Genomic DNA, 15,158 nt, shown 5'->3' on the forward strand with positions numbered 1-15,158 from the left:
AACTCTTATTTCTAGATTTGGAGTGACCTTTGATAGTGTTCAAGATTTCATCAATGGTACTCGTATTGTGTACGGAGTAATATATTTCTAGATTAGTCTTAATTAGCCTTAATATCATTTTAAACAGATGAGTTTTAAAAGGTGGGATTGTTTGACATTTCGAAAATGTGGGATTGTTTCATATTTCGAAAATGTGGGATTATTTCAAGTAGAAATGCCAAAACAATCCATCACAACTTTACTATAAATGAAGTATTTATTTTAATTTACACCCATGTTATTTATATGTTTGTGTAATTATCAATATGTTATGATAAGAGAATTAACATGCATTTGTTTTCAAAAATAAAAATAAAAAATAACATGCATTTAACCACGTTTGATTGTTAGCCAAACTTGCTTGGTAGGGGATGGTATGGGGGAACCAACCTTGTGACAACTTATAAGTTCAAGATCTACTATCTATATGCTTGGGATTATGGAGAATTCCTTACCTCCCCATCTACACCCATTATTCAAATATTAAGATGAGCGTAGGAATACTTGTTAACTTATATGACTATGCAATCGAGATAAATATGACCAACATTTATAAGCGATCCCTAAAAAGTGTACATAACAACAATTGTGTAACAAAATATACGAATTTCTTATTGCTATTTGTTTTATTTTACGCCTTCTATAGACATGACATAACAATCGATAAACATGAAACACCCTGAGTTCATCTATTTGCTGGAAGATCTTCTCCTGTTAAAAAAGAGTGAATCAGAGCAAGTGCTTCACTAGGCTTATTCAGAGGTACCAAATGACCTGCCCCTCGAACAGTCACCAACGTTAAACCTTCGTACTCCACTAATCTTCCTCCTACCTGCATTTACAATTATAGTTGACATACCAGCAGCGTTAGTTCTTATACTGTTGCAGCCTTGCAGACATCGTTACTATTACTCCCTCTATCCAATACGAGAGTCCTTTTTTTTATGTACTTGTATATAGATTGAGTGTACCTTAACTTGTAGAGAGGCGAGAAAAGATTAATTTACTTGATGTTGATGGTACCAGGAACGCCAAGGTGTCTTGATTGGCAACCCAAGTGACTCAACCCAGTACCTAGTTCCAATCACCGGGACTCTTCCATCCACATCTCCGCTGTTCCAAGCAACACTTTATTTAGTATGAAGTAACTTTCAATGTCTGGTTCAATTAATTAATAAGCCTCGTTTTTTTAGCACAAAATACAACTCTCCAAATTCACCAGTCATGCCTATATAGTTAAGAATACGAAACTTCTAATTTCTGTGATCTACAAGGTGGTGGATGATGAAGCAAAAAAAAACAAATATAACTTTATGCCATCAATCAGAGATATACCTGTAAACCCAGATCTTAAGACCACCTTGCATCAGTTTCTTGTAGATTGGCAGGACAGATTGAACTGTAGCGTTGTATGTATTCAGAATGTTGTCACTGAAAAAGGAAAACCGAGGGGGTAAATTGGGTAATTATCAACTCAAATAGTATATGCCGAGCATCTTATCTTATAGAAAAGGCTGGAAGTAGCTAACTTTTTCGGTATCACTGTAAATTTTCAATTCTTGAATTTAACATTTCAACTGTCTAAACAAGTCGTATGATTTGATTATGTTTTTCCTAAATAATCAAAACTCACAGCTCACGGCAACAACAGCATTAGTTAGCTTACTTGCAAACATTCCACTTGACACTAGTATTTGAAGTCCCTCTGTTAGCATTTGCACGAAGCGATGTTGTACATCTGCCTTGTTGAAGTACGTTTCTGCGTAATTTGAATAGCAAGGGTCATACCCCCCTGAATATATTCTTGGCCTCCTCAATCCATAATTTTCCTCCTGTAAAAAATGTACCCACAAACTATTCATGTAGCAATACAGTGTAGATGGCTTACCTTAGAAAAAAAGTTTGGGAGAAATAAGTTCAAAGGGGTAAAAAGCTTCATAATATGCACAGGGAAAGATAGTTCTTGTATCATGATAAGGGTGATGGCTTACCTTATTAGTATAATAAGCTTGTGATGAAGTGCTGTTTGAAAGACAAATTGGAGCATATATGTTGTAAAAGTCGATTTCTTTGTATTTTCCATAAACCAAATTCATGGCAGTCACGCATTCCTTCGGCTAATATAAGTTCTCGAAATCACACACTTCTTTAGTCTTATTATACATATCATCACTTATTACAGTGTGACTCCAAGCATATTCTAACAGACCCTTTGAGTCATAAAAATCATCAGTTTCAGGGTTCCCTACCTGCATAGGAAATTAATCTAAAGCAATATTAAATTTCTGTGGATCGATGTTTTTAAGAATATCAATGTACAATTGTACATGGCAGTATGGCAGTGTACATACTAGGAAACCTTTGAGATTAATCTTCAGGTTCATAGTCTGATCCTTGTTCCTATCAAAAATAAGCTCTGCCAGTTGAGGAACATAGTGACCTATGAAAGGGGAAATTTATTAGATGAGAGAAACTGGTAAAGTTTGGAATTTGGAGTTGCTACTAATTGTCCGTATACTGAAGCAATAACTTAAAAGACATTATCTGAATTACCTGCATAACTTTCTCCGGCTAGGAAGAAGTCTTGGTTCTTGAACTGTGGGTATCTCCCAAGCCAATTTACTAAGAAACTGTATGCATCCTCAGCTTTATACAAAACAATAAAGGTAAGTTATCTGAGGCAATGACAACTTGATAAGTAAATAAAAAGTTGTAGCGTAGATGAGTAATATCAATCCATGTAAAACTTACCTACAAATTCATCATCCAATTTGGTGAGGTCAGAGGATGTGTTGGTATAAGAGAACCCTACTCCAACAGGGGACTCCACGAAGAGCAAATTTGCTTCTACAGATAGCATGATACAGAAGGAAAGTAGAAAAAAAAATTCAGTCTTAGGTGAAACCATCTCACACTAATTCAGCAACATATTAAAATGAGTTGGCCTGAAAATTAACCAGGCACCCCTAAAGTCAAGCTGCTAGTCTCACTATAAGCTATTGTGATACAGCCCATACTCGAGATTTTGCTAAGTACTAAGAGAAATACTTCGTATATGGTAGTGAACATGAGCTGATAATTACCTGTTATCCATGAAAAGTTATTGAAGAGCAAACCAACACCATTTTCATCAACTTTAAGAGGACCTAATTCCACAAGAGCGCCATATCCTACTGATGAGCAACCAGGTCCTACATAATGGAAAATAACTTTTAAGCACTGAAGCGAAAAAGAAAAAAGTGTACAAACAACTTGTGAACGCGTTAATACACATACCTCCATTGAGCCAGAGTATGAGAGGTTTATCGGAAGGCTGTGAAAGAGCTTCAAAGAACCAGTAAAATAGGGCCCTGCCATTATTTTGGTTGACAGTGATGTAACCTGAGTACTGTGATATTGGTGGGTTTGATGGTTGACCTGGTAAATTTAGTATCTTGCTGTCATCTTCTTCTGACACAGCTAATGTTTCAGATGCTTTAATGAGTGTAATATAGAATACAATAAAGATGAGAAGAGAGAGAATTTTAGTTATGCTGCTCATCATAGGATCAAGATAACGTGAAAAGCTACTTCTGGAGCCTACTTTCAGATATCAGTCTGTGAATATATATAGAGCTGATGTAACACTTTTTTGCACACCAATCAATAAGTATTCACAGAGGATGATCGTTGGCGCACCTCATCCATTCTATCATGGAGATCACAGGTCCACCTTGCTAAAAGTAAAAGGTCAAAAGTATGGCAAGTTTTCAAGCATCTTCAACTTTTTATCAATTTTGACGAGCATTATGCTCTAAACTGAACTTTCCACAATATTACAGTGAAAATTACAAGTTCTTTTGTCATACATTTCTTTCGGCTGGGGAGTAAAAGTGATACAGTGTGTTAGGCACAATGTGTGAAGAGCATGCTCACCTATTACATGCGAACATATCATGCACGCGCCAAACTAAAAGCACCATTCTAAATACTCCCGGATGCATAAAATAATTTACAAGCGGCAGACTAAAGCACCATTCTTAAAAAATAATTTACAAGTGGCAGACTAAGCAATGTAATTGTGTATCTTAATGCAGCACATTATCCCACTACCTCTTTCGCCACTTACCTTGCTAGCAAATGATATGCTAAAAGTTAAATGTCCAAAGTTAGGTAAACAAGTGTTGAATACCACATTCGTTAAAAAAACATGCGGAACAAACGCACGAGAAAACTATGGTTGAATACCACTTTTACTGAAGTGGGCATCATATGTTCAAAGACCAATATCACGAGATCAGTACTCAAGCAAAGTGCAAAGATAAGGAGTTATCTGCCACACTCATAAAGAGACAGATATAAGGGAATGGATGAATTAATTCACCATATATCACTTCTGTACTCTTCTGGAACGTCGACATCAAGTATTATACAACTCCGGTCCACAATGGTATGTAGTGGAAGACTCCAATAGCGACCACCACAGGCACCACTGAGCTTAGCATGATAGCAACCTGAAACTGGAGCTTAAGCTTAGAAACTACTTTTCTTCATCAGCTCTAATTTGTCTTTTGAGGAGTTCTGGGATTGGGGAAATGACTTATAGTGTTGACCTGAATCCGAAATTTCATGATCAATAACATGTATGCATTAGATTAATAGATATTAATGTACATTAAATATTTCTGTGTACATTAGAAATATCTGAATACAAATTTCAGGAAACAACAGATCCAAATCAATATGTATTTGGATCTTATTGAAATGGAAATACAAATTTTAAATATTGGAAGATTTACAAATTTGCATATCAATATGCACTTGACTTACACTGGCAGAGCTTTCTGTCAAATAATATAAACATCAGAGAGAATCTCTGAGCATCACCTTGCTGTTTCAAGAAATAGGCCTTCTGCGGCAAGTAAAATTCGCTTCAGATCATTATCCATACATGATTAGGAAAGACAAGCAATATATCAATGCTTAATGTAATGAGGGATATGGCAGTCAGCTACTCTGTTCTGAACACATATATAATATCCAAACCAATATACTACATATAAGAATTAAAGGGATATACAATGACATGCGATTAATCCAAAACAATATATCCATCCACAAGAATTATTGAAGAGCACATACTACACCTAAAACCAGGAAAGAATTTGTACCTATTGTTTTTCATGTTTATAAGAAATTCTTGATCACACTCATTCAATGTAAATTTTGTGATACTATCAACTTAATCTTTCAAAACTTGATACAATGTCACAAAGTAGAGGATGTTAAGTAGTTCGTGCAAACATCAAGTAAAAGTTCGACCAAGTAATACATATAAAAAGTGAAAGGAAATACTGGTAAGCAATGCAACTAGTAAGGTAGCCTGAAAATTTTCAGGGGATAGCTCAGCAAGGGCTAGGATAAATGCACATCACCCCCAACCTTTTAAAACTGTGGTTTATCGACTGTTGGATTTGGCAAATTAAAATCCTCTATGGCACAGGTCAAACTTGGTTAACACTCTTTAACAGTGGATCAGGTCAGGGAGCCATTTGTACCTACTTCATAGCTAACCTGGAATTTGGTAATTTCCAAAAAAGAACCCAAGAGACTTCATATATTATACCTCGTCTCAACTTATTTTTAGCTGTAAAATGAACTTATAAGTCCTTAACTGAGCTAACATGAACTAATAAGAAAAATAAATAATTTTCAAGGTGAAATGAAAAGGGCTGAGGTATGGATAAAAAGAACATATGCCAACAAATAGTAATGCTTGTTTGTGATCTAGTTCTAATTTGTTACATACTACCAACCATAATTTTTCAGTAAACCTTAAACTACTGTTCTAAGAATTCTCCAGAGTACCTTCACCATAAATTTCACGGAGGAAAAAAAAAAAAAAGAAAACAGGTCAGAAAAACTTTAAGGGCCTCATGTATCATATACTTCAGAAGGCAATTGGCCATCTTAATAAAATTATATACTACCTCCGTTAATTGTTATGTGCAACAAAGAAATATTTTTTGTCTTACAACTAATACTCCTTTGTTGCACATAATAGTTAACGGAGGTAGTACTTCATATTTACTTTTACCTTTATTATTAGAAGAATGCTCCTTGGCAGAAAACTTTGATAAAGATTCTTATACCAGCGATTGCCCATCAGGCAGTTGAACCCAGAGGCAATAAGGCCAATTCAAAATCATCATCTCCAAGTTCAGATTTCCTTCTGAGTTTGAGAGGTCGACAAATAAATCTGAGGAAGCGACTTAGTGGATCCTGTAGTCCTTCCATCTCATAGTGTCCAAAACGCCAATCTCGATCAGCGTAAGGGCGCCATACAGGTTCGTCAAGACCCCCTTTTAGAGATCAATATTAGGAAATTAATGGACAATTGGGATGTTATCCAACTAAGAAGCTAGAATTACAGTTATTTTATTGTGACATGCTCCTACTATCTTACTAAACCAGGTCCATGAACAATAATCAATCTAGCCAGCCATTCTTACCAATTTCAAATTTTATATCTAAAACAAAGAGTTAAATGAGAGCAAAATTCAGTCTCGGTTAGGAACAAGAACATGATCATGCCATAGTTACCTGCGTACATTAAACCATGTTTGTCCATAGCTCGATAGAATGGCCTAGTCTTTTTTCCTTTGGCAGCTCTACGAAGTTCCCTCCATGCTTTCTCCCTGTCTTGACGTGAGACTATACCTGTTGTTGCCACCTGAAATGTACATGAGCCATGAAGGAAACCTCAGAATTGTATATGGCAACGCAGCTGCTCATGTCAAACTAAATTTGGAAAGGAAAAAAGAAAAATAATTACTTTGGAAAACAAATGGTAAGAAGGACGTGGGACCCTGGCTAGATTATTGGCACGGTCAACTGCTACAAGTCCAAATTTAGGTCCATATCCATCTGCCCACTCCCAGTTATCTGAAATTGTCCAGAAGAGATAACCGATAATAGGGATACCCTGCATAACAAAAGTGACGATATGTGAGATTCAGAAATGGTCAAAATGGTAAACGCTGAATTATAAACAGGGAAGAGTCACTATAAGCACCATAATCATGGCACCGTAAATGGCGAGTAAATGCTCCAGTATATATGGCCTTCTGATTATGTCAGTCTCGTCTGAGACCCCATTTTCAGTAATAATAAATGGTATGTTTAAATGCTTGTATCTCTCATGGAACTGAAGAAGCATACGAAACAAGCCATCAGGATAAACTCCTCGTCCAGATTCACTATATTCATCCGTCTCTACTAGCTTTAATCCAGCACCACAGACAACTTCCTGACAGCAATCACAGTAAATAACTGAAGTTGATTAATTTGGTCCTTTTCTAAGAAAATCTTTTCAGACGCAATTTATCAGGGTATACAACAACCTGCCCATAATAGTTTAACCCAATATAGTCCATCTTCTCAGATATGCTGTCCATAAAGGGGTAAAGAGTCATGGAGTTGGCGAGTGTAACAGCAGCAACATCAAATAGCCCATAGGGTCGCATAAATGAAACATGATGAGCAACGCCAACAAGTGGCTTTGATAATTTGCTGCAACAATAGTTTTATAGTCAATAAATACTGAGAATTGCTTCTAGAAACTTGTACCGGTTGAAGAAAACTTCAATTTCTTTCATAAGCATGATAACTTGTATAGACAACAAGACATGACTTTTAAACCAGCACAAGACATTATATCTGAAACTTCTGGGACCTAGTAATGATGACAGTGTTCTCCTTGTTCTGAAAGTTACAATAACCTCTTGTGGTAATGAAACAAGCAAGAATGTCCCAAAGCAAAGCGGAATATTTTCACAAAACACACGATGCAGTATATGTAGTCAGTGTTCACAAGAGCACTAGTTAACATAAGACCTCTGGCTTGATTTTCTCAGTTGCACTCAGAAGTCTGCAGAAATATAACCTGTTTTCATGGATGTAATCATAGGCTTTTGAGTGTGCAATGGCAATCCAGTCCATGGTTTGATTAAACACACCACTTGGTAGAGCAGAAGTTGCCACCTCCAACATGTCAGGATTACCACCAGGCCAAGCACCAGCACAGTATGTCAGCATGCAAAAGACATGAGGCTCGTTAAATGTTACCCAATAGTCTACCACATCTGACACACTATCAACAACAAGCCTGCAACATTAAACAATAGACCTAGTTATACTAGAAGAAATTCATATCAAGTGAAAGATAGTACGATACAAATGAAAATCTAGCATGACAGCTCCCACAGGAGTATCAAACTATCAGTATCAGTAAACAAATGATGGATGTAGTTTACCTTGAATGCACATCAAACAAACATTATTGTTCTAAACATTATTTTGTGAAAGCATTATACTAAACATTATTACGTGGAAGCAAAAGCCTAATAAACAATCAAATTTTCAGAAATTACAGATTACAAACCCACTTGGAGTCACGACAAAAAGTCCTCACTACTTTAGCTCATTAAAGAAGCTAAATAAGTAATTGTATCACACAACAAATCACTAATTAAAGCATTCCCTGAGAAGATTTGTGTGTTCCACTCTACCACAAAGCAAACCTCCTCCAAATATGACTTACAAAGATGCCACTTCACAACAAAGGAAAAACTGTGAGCAGGACTCACTACAGGCACGCCACAAAATGCACATATTCCGAAGATTAGCCATTCCTGGTCTTCTCCTTTAGAGCATATCATTTTTGTGTGATTCTACCCAACACCAAAATTCACATAAAAAATCTCACCTTAAGAAGAAATATAGCCCTTCAAATAAAAATTTCAACAACAGAGATATGGTACCTCAGTGGTAAAGAAAATTAAACCAAAAAAAGTCTACTGACATATTAAGTTTCCTATTCACTGAGATGTCGACAGAGAAGATAGGGTACCTTAGTGGAAAAGATAACCCATTTTTATAAAAGTCTACTGACAGAGAAAGTATTAGTATGGCGCAAAATCTTTTTTTTAAGTAATATGCTTCATGAAGATCAGCTCTGGAAAGATTGTAACAATGAACTACTGTAAATTCTTGTAGAAAGACAAAAATTAATGAGCAAGTGTCCAACACCTGCTGTAAACTTACACAGAAAGTTCAATCCACACATATAAATGACAGCTTTTCGGAAAAGTACAAGATACCTGAGAACAATTCGTTACAGAAACAAAAAGATCTCAGTGAGGGGGGATAACTTCGGCAATATCAGCTCTTAATTAGTCAATGTTGGATCACATGGATAGTTCAAAGTTTCATACTATGATCAAGATATGTAAAGTGATCTCTTACCCAAAAAAAAAAAAAAAGAAAAAAGAAAAAAAAAGGGTGATCTTTATCTTTTTGAAAATTTGGAAGGTAGCCCCTTATTTCAAGAATTTTACAGGGGCACACAGAGTAGGGAAGTAAAAGGCAAGTATTAGCCAGACTGCCAGACAACCAAAGTTACTGTTATGTTTATAAACAATCCTTTTTAGCATAACCATTTGATGTTATAATAAGAGATTAGCCATGATCAGTAATACTCATCACTTCACAGTTAAAATAAAATTATAATCTTGAGACAGGGAAAAGAAAATAGCAAACAGCCACCCAAACATATGAAGGGCAATAAAATTTAACCAATACTAATACTTTGGATTAGGGAAAAATGAGTTATTCAAAGCAAGCCCCTTATTAAAGCTAAAAGAAGAATTGAATTATTTTAGACGCGTATATAGTCAATACAGATATTAACTAAAAAGCTAGAATGCAGGAGACAGTGATTCATCTGAGTAAGGACCAAAGACACTATACCCATGTTATACAACAATGTATGCTGTACTGGTTAAAGAAAACCCTGAAACAAATACAATAGCTCGAACAAAAGCCAAAAAAATATTCTGCCCACTAAAGACCAATGAAAATCTCTGGTCTTACAATTCCAACATTCTACTGTAAACACAACACCCAGAGAAGAGCCAAATAACCCGATCACAATAGAACCGTTGCACCGTATGCCAACCAAAGCCTATGTTATATAGGACGCTTGCTAGTCCACCAAAATATATGTTGGACAAATCCACTCTATCCTAAGTGCCTCACACAGCTTGCAACATAAGAAAGTCCAGGATCTCACAAAACTCTTGTCATTTAATCCACACACAAGGTCCCAACACACTAAGTCTTTTTCCCTCCCCTCTCCTACCCTCTGTCTAAAAGAATTTCTCTTGACGTTTTCCAAAGTATTATAAATGAATCTCGAGGGTGAAATGGGGAATACATTGTCACGCTGTATGAGCTTCCCCTTTCTAAACCTCAGCTGTTCCTCGACACAACTCATACAAGATTTTGAATTTCAAGGACGTGGTACTAAATTAACCTAGAACCCTTCAATCATTTTTCACTGTCATTTCAAAGACCCAAAAGTAGAAAGTTGACTATTTCAAATACAAGATCTAGGAAACAGAAATTTCTTAAGAAAAATGTAGCAATAAAGCTATAAACATTATTTCCATTTAGATGAAAAAAAATCATAAGAGAAAAAAGTGAGTGATCTTTATATTACTTCCTCTGTTTCTATTTAGTTAACACGTTCAAATTAGGCATATTATTATAAGGAGAGGAGAGAGAGTGATAGAGAATGATAAAGCAAGTGGGGTAGCTAGTAAATGCAAGGTATAAAACTTACCCAAAAAGGAAACATGTCAACTAAAAAAAACTTCCTAAAAAGAAATACGTGTCAACTAAAAAAAACAAAGGTAAGCAATATTAATGACTGGGAGTCATCTGAAGATGTTAATCACCCTTAGAAGCCACAATTATAATCATCTAGGTATAAGGGTGAATAGAAGGAAGACCTAGTAAAATGCATGAAGTAATCAACAGTTTTCTCCAGCTTCCACCCTCCATACTCTCCAGCCCACGGAGGAAGTGAATGGTGAAACAATGTCAGCATCACCTTCATTCCATATGACCGAACCCTATTAATGATCCACTTGTATCGCTCTAATGCTGCAAAATTTACCTAAAAGAAAAGTGATATACAAACGAGCACAAATAAGAAAAGGGATGGTGTCATAAAGGTATCAAAAGGCTGAAGAAGCATATAGACAACATAGTGAAAATATATTTTGGAATATCTATATAGGAATCATATTAAATCATATTTCATGAGCTCCATTCTTCAGATGGTGTAATTTCTAATTAGCATAAGATTACAGATATGAGATGTATGAAGAATGCAGCGGAAAGACAAGACATATATTTGAACAGGACTTACAGCTTCATTAAGTTCACCTGTAGGCTCCTTCGGCATGATTCTTGTCCAATCAACACCCATGCGAAAGACAGTGACACCAGTATTTTTGGCAAGCTTGAGCTCAGTATCAGGATCAGACCAAAACCTTAGTCTCTCCTCCCTGATATAAATTTCGAGCTATGTAAAACATTGTTCCAGATAATGCTAAGATTCTAATGTAAAAGATTGAGACCCTAAAAGAAAAAATCTATGCACAGAAATAGAACTCCAATACATGACATAAAAGAAATCAGTAGAAACGTGGACTTTCAAACTTACGGGCGTGGAACATTATGCCATGCAGCCACATTATGGTTGCATTCACTGATTGGAGCCTGCTCTTCTTCTTCTTCTTCTTCTTCAACTACTTTCTCAAAACCTCTTATCATTGCTTCCATAGCTACCTTATAACTTTTCTTTTTCTTCGGTCTATCCTTAGCTTCTGTAGGTAAAGCTGGTTGAGACCCACCATCTCCTGCCCCTGAAGCCAAAAGAGCATCAGCTGGTTGTTGTGCAGATTCAGTTTCGTCACAAAGTTTTTCTTCTGCAAATTGAAGCCAGGCATCATTAAGCTTATCCTCCACATGAGCAGGTGCTGTTGCCAATCCAAAGAAGAACTCAGGTTCCCCATCTGGTATAAAAAACATATATATGATTTGTTAATGAGTTTCACAAAGAGCTTAAATTTCATTCAGAATTATAGGAAAAAATTATACAGTTATTGGAACAGAAATAGTCTAGGAGCCATAAATGTTCAGAATTTGATATCAAAATGATATTGGCATTCATAAATACATGCAAATGCTCTAGTGATGCCTCAGATGCATGGACCATGTAGTCAACTCATCAGTATACAGTCAGTCGGCCAATACAAGTAAACCAGAACAAGGAGTTCAGTAAATGAGTATCTAATTTTTTTGGGCCTAGTGTATTATCCTAATGTAAATGGCGAAGCATATAGGCTCACTTTCTGAGAAAATTCCAGGTACCTTCCGGCCTCTCCTACTATCCTACATGATCAAATTTCTCTCTACCTACGGGGCATACATACAATCTTGTCACTCATGCAGCTTGAACTTTCAATTCCTCCAACGAGAAAGTTTAAGTAAATATTCAATATTGATCAGTCGCACACATCATCAACTAGAAACAATACACACACGCACAATCAATGAGTCGTGCAGTTTTAATTTTCAATTCCCTACATGAGAACGTCTAAAACTCTAAATTAGTCTCAATATTGATCGATCAATCACACACACACAACCTCAACCACTAAAGGTCAAAATGGCCTATTAAAAAGTAAGTCATTTGTCTAAAGAGTTTGAACACCTTCCTTTTTTTGTCTGTCCTTAGTTTGAGTTTGGAAAGGCCACATTATAATTTCGATACATTTTCTCTTTCCACCACCAAATGGTTAGGGGCTTAGGGCCCAAAATACACCAAAAATTTTAATAGCACATTTTTTATTTTTATTTTATTATTTTTATTTTTTTTAATTATAATGAGGTAATCTCTTATCACAACCACTTTCTTATTAAATACGAGTAATAATTGACAAATCTCAACAACTTATCACTTAATACATTGTACCAGAGAAGTGTTCCAACTATATTTAAAGTATCTCACTTAACACTTCACAACCACGAACAAAAAACATCACAATTAAATCACTCAATAAAACAGATTTTAAACAAACGACAATTAAAATTACTCAAGAAACAAAATTTATAACAACAGAACAAAACTGATTAAATAAATGAATAACAACAGATTAATTCAGAAACTAAATTAAATCAACGAGTTATAATTGACAAATCTTAACAACTCGTCACTTAATACATTGTACCAGAGAAGTGTTCGAACAATACAAGTATCTCCTTGACAAATAAATCACTCAATAAAACAAAATTCAAAAGCAACAATCAAAATTAATCCAGAAACAAAATTTATAACAACAGAACAAAACTGAATTAAATAAATGAAAAACAACAAATTAATTCAGAAAACTAATCAAATAAAATAAAAATGAACCTGAAGAATTAACATTGAAAAGAGCAAGTTCATCAGCATTCTCATCAATAGGAGAATGAAAAGGGCGAAGACTCTTCTTGCGAAACCGAGAGAAAGAGAAAGCGTTAGCTGCAAATGTCAATGAAACCAATACTCCCGCAAGCTTCGTCGCCGTTACTATCAGTTCAACTACTGCCATTTGAGGAAGAAGAATATGCAAGGTTTATCAACAAGAAAATCTTGTTATTTTTGGAAAGGATTTTAATGGGATTGTTTATATTTGGAACGATTCATACTTTGATGTTTGAAATTCTGGTATAAAGAGAAAAGGGATTTTTAGAATTTTAGTGGACATAACGATGCCATACTAGTTTCTAGATATGGCCATTTCGGAGACATTATGGGTCAATCTACTAGGGAGTTTTGTTCTTTTTTAGCCTTTTAGGGTAAGAGGAATACTATTCACAAATAAGCTAATCATCTTAAATTCTTTTGATTTAAAATAGGTTATTTCAAAAAAAAAAAAAAAAAAAAAAAAAAAAAAAAAAAAAAAATTAAAATAGGAAAAATTATCAAAAAGAATACAAACTTTAAGAGGTCTACTAAAAACAAGTCAAGATTTTAATTATTTCTAAATAATACAAAATTTGGGGGGCATTTGCTATAAACGACACATTTTACCTACAAGTTAAATAACAGGTAAACTATTTTTTTTTTTTTTTGATAAATTCATTAAACAATTTAAGTAAGACATAATTAACAATAAATTAGGAAAAAAAACTCACTCCTCATCACTGGCCATTCCTCCTCTCCTGCCACCATCCATTCCTCCTCCCCACCACCAGCCACCCCTCCCTCCCCCACTTCCACCTTCGGTGGCGCCAGCCCAACTGCCCCTCACTGTTATTTCCCTCCCCCAATTCCCCAAATCATCATCACCGAACCTTCTCCCCACGAAAACCCACAAGCACCACTGACATCAACTATTAGCTAACCACCATCGTGCCGCCACAAGCCGGCCCTTGTCACCACCTTCTCCAACAACAAAAGCAACAACTACTAATGTTTTGATCCTAGTACCAATGCCAATTGATACTACCAACTATTAGCCCACATTACAAAAATCATGAAGGCCGACGATTCGCCGAAAAAGTCTACATGATCTTTGCCAAAACACCTTTCCTCTTTGCCATGACAACCCACCATCTCTTGAATACCCACTACGGCCAACACCGCCATCAAAATGGAGTTTAAAAACCCAACAAAATATGAATTACCCAAAGTCCCAAATCAATATATATATATGTATATGGGTTTGAATAACATGAGCAGGGGGGTGGTTTGAATAACATGAGAGGGGGGGGGGGTGTTTAGTTACCATACGGAGGGGGGTGTTTAGTTAGCATAAGGGTATTTAGTTACCAAAAGGGGGAGGGGGGTGCTTAGTTAGCATACGGGTGTTTAGTTAGCACAAAGGGGAGGGGGGTGTTTAGTTAGCATCAGGGTGTTTAGTTACCATAAGGGGGTGGGGAAGGTGTTTAGTTACCATATAGGGTAGGGTTTAGGAATTAGTGTTTGGGGTTTAGGGTTTAGGGTTTGGGCTTAGGGTTTAGGGTTTAGGGTTTAGGGTTTAGGGTTTAGGGTTTAGGGTTTAGGGTTTAGGGTTTAGGGTTTAGGGTTTAGGGTTTAGGGTTTAGGGTTTAGGGTTTAGGGTTTAGGGTTTAGGGTTTAGGGTTTAGGGTTTAGGGTTTAGGGTTTAGGGTTTAGGGTTTAGGGTTTAGGGTTTAGGGTTTAGGGTTTAGGGTTTAGGGTTTAGGGTTTAGGGTTTAGGGTT

General features: G+C 35.9%; 3 protein-coding genes across 6 annotated transcripts; all 3 read right to left on the bottom strand.

Annotated features, from left to right (window-relative positions):
• Positions 1 to 625: 625 nt before the first annotated feature.
• LOC145562899 (serine carboxypeptidase-like 33) lies at positions 626 to 2,166 on the bottom strand. The gene is made up of 5 exons (XM_081623325.1): positions 2,031 to 2,166; positions 1,706 to 1,871; positions 1,375 to 1,470; positions 1,047 to 1,152; positions 626 to 871 (listed from the first exon to the last, which is right to left on the bottom strand). Exons 3-5 carry the CDS (start codon positions 1,404 to 1,406, stop codon positions 725 to 727), a joined length of 285 nt encoding a protein of 94 aa, XP_081479451.1. The 5' UTR covers positions 1,407 to 1,470; positions 1,706 to 1,871; positions 2,031 to 2,166; the 3' UTR covers positions 626 to 724.
• LOC145565701 (serine carboxypeptidase-like 33) lies at positions 1,662 to 3,580 on the bottom strand. Its single transcript, XM_081625614.1, has 7 exons — positions 3,316 to 3,580; positions 3,123 to 3,230; positions 2,791 to 2,886; positions 2,593 to 2,685; positions 2,391 to 2,479; positions 2,220 to 2,288; positions 1,662 to 1,871 (listed from the first exon to the last, which is right to left on the bottom strand). The coding sequence occupies exons 1-7, from the start codon at positions 3,578 to 3,580 to the stop codon at positions 1,662 to 1,664; spliced, it is 930 nt and encodes a 309-aa protein (XP_081481740.1).
• Positions 3,581 to 4,148: 568 nt separating this feature from the next.
• On the bottom strand, positions 4,149 to 13,760 carry LOC145562898 (beta-glucosidase-like SFR2, chloroplastic). 4 transcript variants are annotated; one of them, XM_081623324.1, is made up of 12 exons: positions 13,346 to 13,760; positions 11,591 to 11,942; positions 11,294 to 11,432; positions 10,872 to 11,038; positions 7,964 to 8,185; positions 7,422 to 7,590; positions 7,094 to 7,327; positions 6,854 to 7,003; positions 6,622 to 6,751; positions 6,116 to 6,380; positions 4,849 to 4,927; positions 4,149 to 4,631 (listed from the first exon to the last, which is right to left on the bottom strand). In XM_081623324.1, exons 1-10 carry the CDS (start codon positions 13,521 to 13,523, stop codon positions 6,184 to 6,186), a joined length of 1,938 nt encoding a protein of 645 aa, XP_081479450.1. In that variant the 5' UTR covers positions 13,524 to 13,760; the 3' UTR covers positions 4,149 to 4,631; positions 4,849 to 4,927; positions 6,116 to 6,183. The 4 variants fall into 4 exon arrangements, with proteins under 4 accessions (XP_081479450.1, XP_081479447.1, XP_081479448.1 ...); XM_081623321.1 differs by having other exon boundaries at positions 4,849 to 4,930; positions 13,346 to 13,759; XM_081623322.1 differs by lacking the exon at positions 4,149 to 4,631 and having other exon boundaries at positions 4,644 to 4,927.
• Positions 13,761 to 15,158: the final 1,398 nt, after the last annotated feature.

The sequence above is a fragment of the Chenopodium album genome, chromosome 10 (genome assembly GCF_948465745.1).
Source record: "Chenopodium album chromosome 10, dcCheAlbu1.1, whole genome shotgun sequence".
Classification (NCBI taxonomy): Eukaryota; Viridiplantae; Streptophyta; class Magnoliopsida; order Caryophyllales; family Amaranthaceae; genus Chenopodium; species Chenopodium album.

Coding starts and splice junctions, on each gene's coding strand:
- LOC145565701 (XM_081625614.1), bottom strand. CDS start 3,580: ATGAGCAGCATAACTAAAATTCTCTCTCTTCTCATCTTTATTGTATTC. Junction 3,231..3,315: donor CATACTCTGGCTCAATGGAG/GTATGTGTATTA, acceptor TCCATTATGTAG/GACCTGGTTGCTCATCAGTA. Junction 2,887..3,122: donor TAACTTTTCATGGATAACAG/GTAATTATCAGC, acceptor TGCTATCTGTAG/AAGCAAATTTGCTCTTCGTG.
- LOC145562898 (XM_081623324.1), bottom strand. CDS start 13,523: ATGGCAGTAGTTGAACTGATAGTAACGGCGACGAAGCTTGCGGGAGTA. Junction 11,039..11,293: donor CAGGTGAACTTAATGAAGCT/GTAAGTCCTGTT, acceptor CTTTTCTTTTAG/GTAAATTTTGCAGCATTAGA. Junction 8,186..10,871: donor TACTTCATGCATTTTACTAG/GTCTTCCTTCTA, acceptor TTAATGTTGCAG/GCTTGTTGTTGATAGTGTGT.
- LOC145562899 (XM_081623325.1), bottom strand. CDS start 1,406: ATGCAAGGTGGTCTTAAGATCTGGGTTTACAG. Junction 1,153..1,374: donor CTTAAGATCTGGGTTTACAG/GTATATCTCTGA, acceptor TGCTTGGAACAG/CGGAGATGTGGATGGAAGAG. Junction 872..1,046: donor CCTGGTACCATCAACATCAA/GTAAATTAATCT, acceptor TTGTAAATGCAG/GTAGGAGGAAGATTAGTGGA.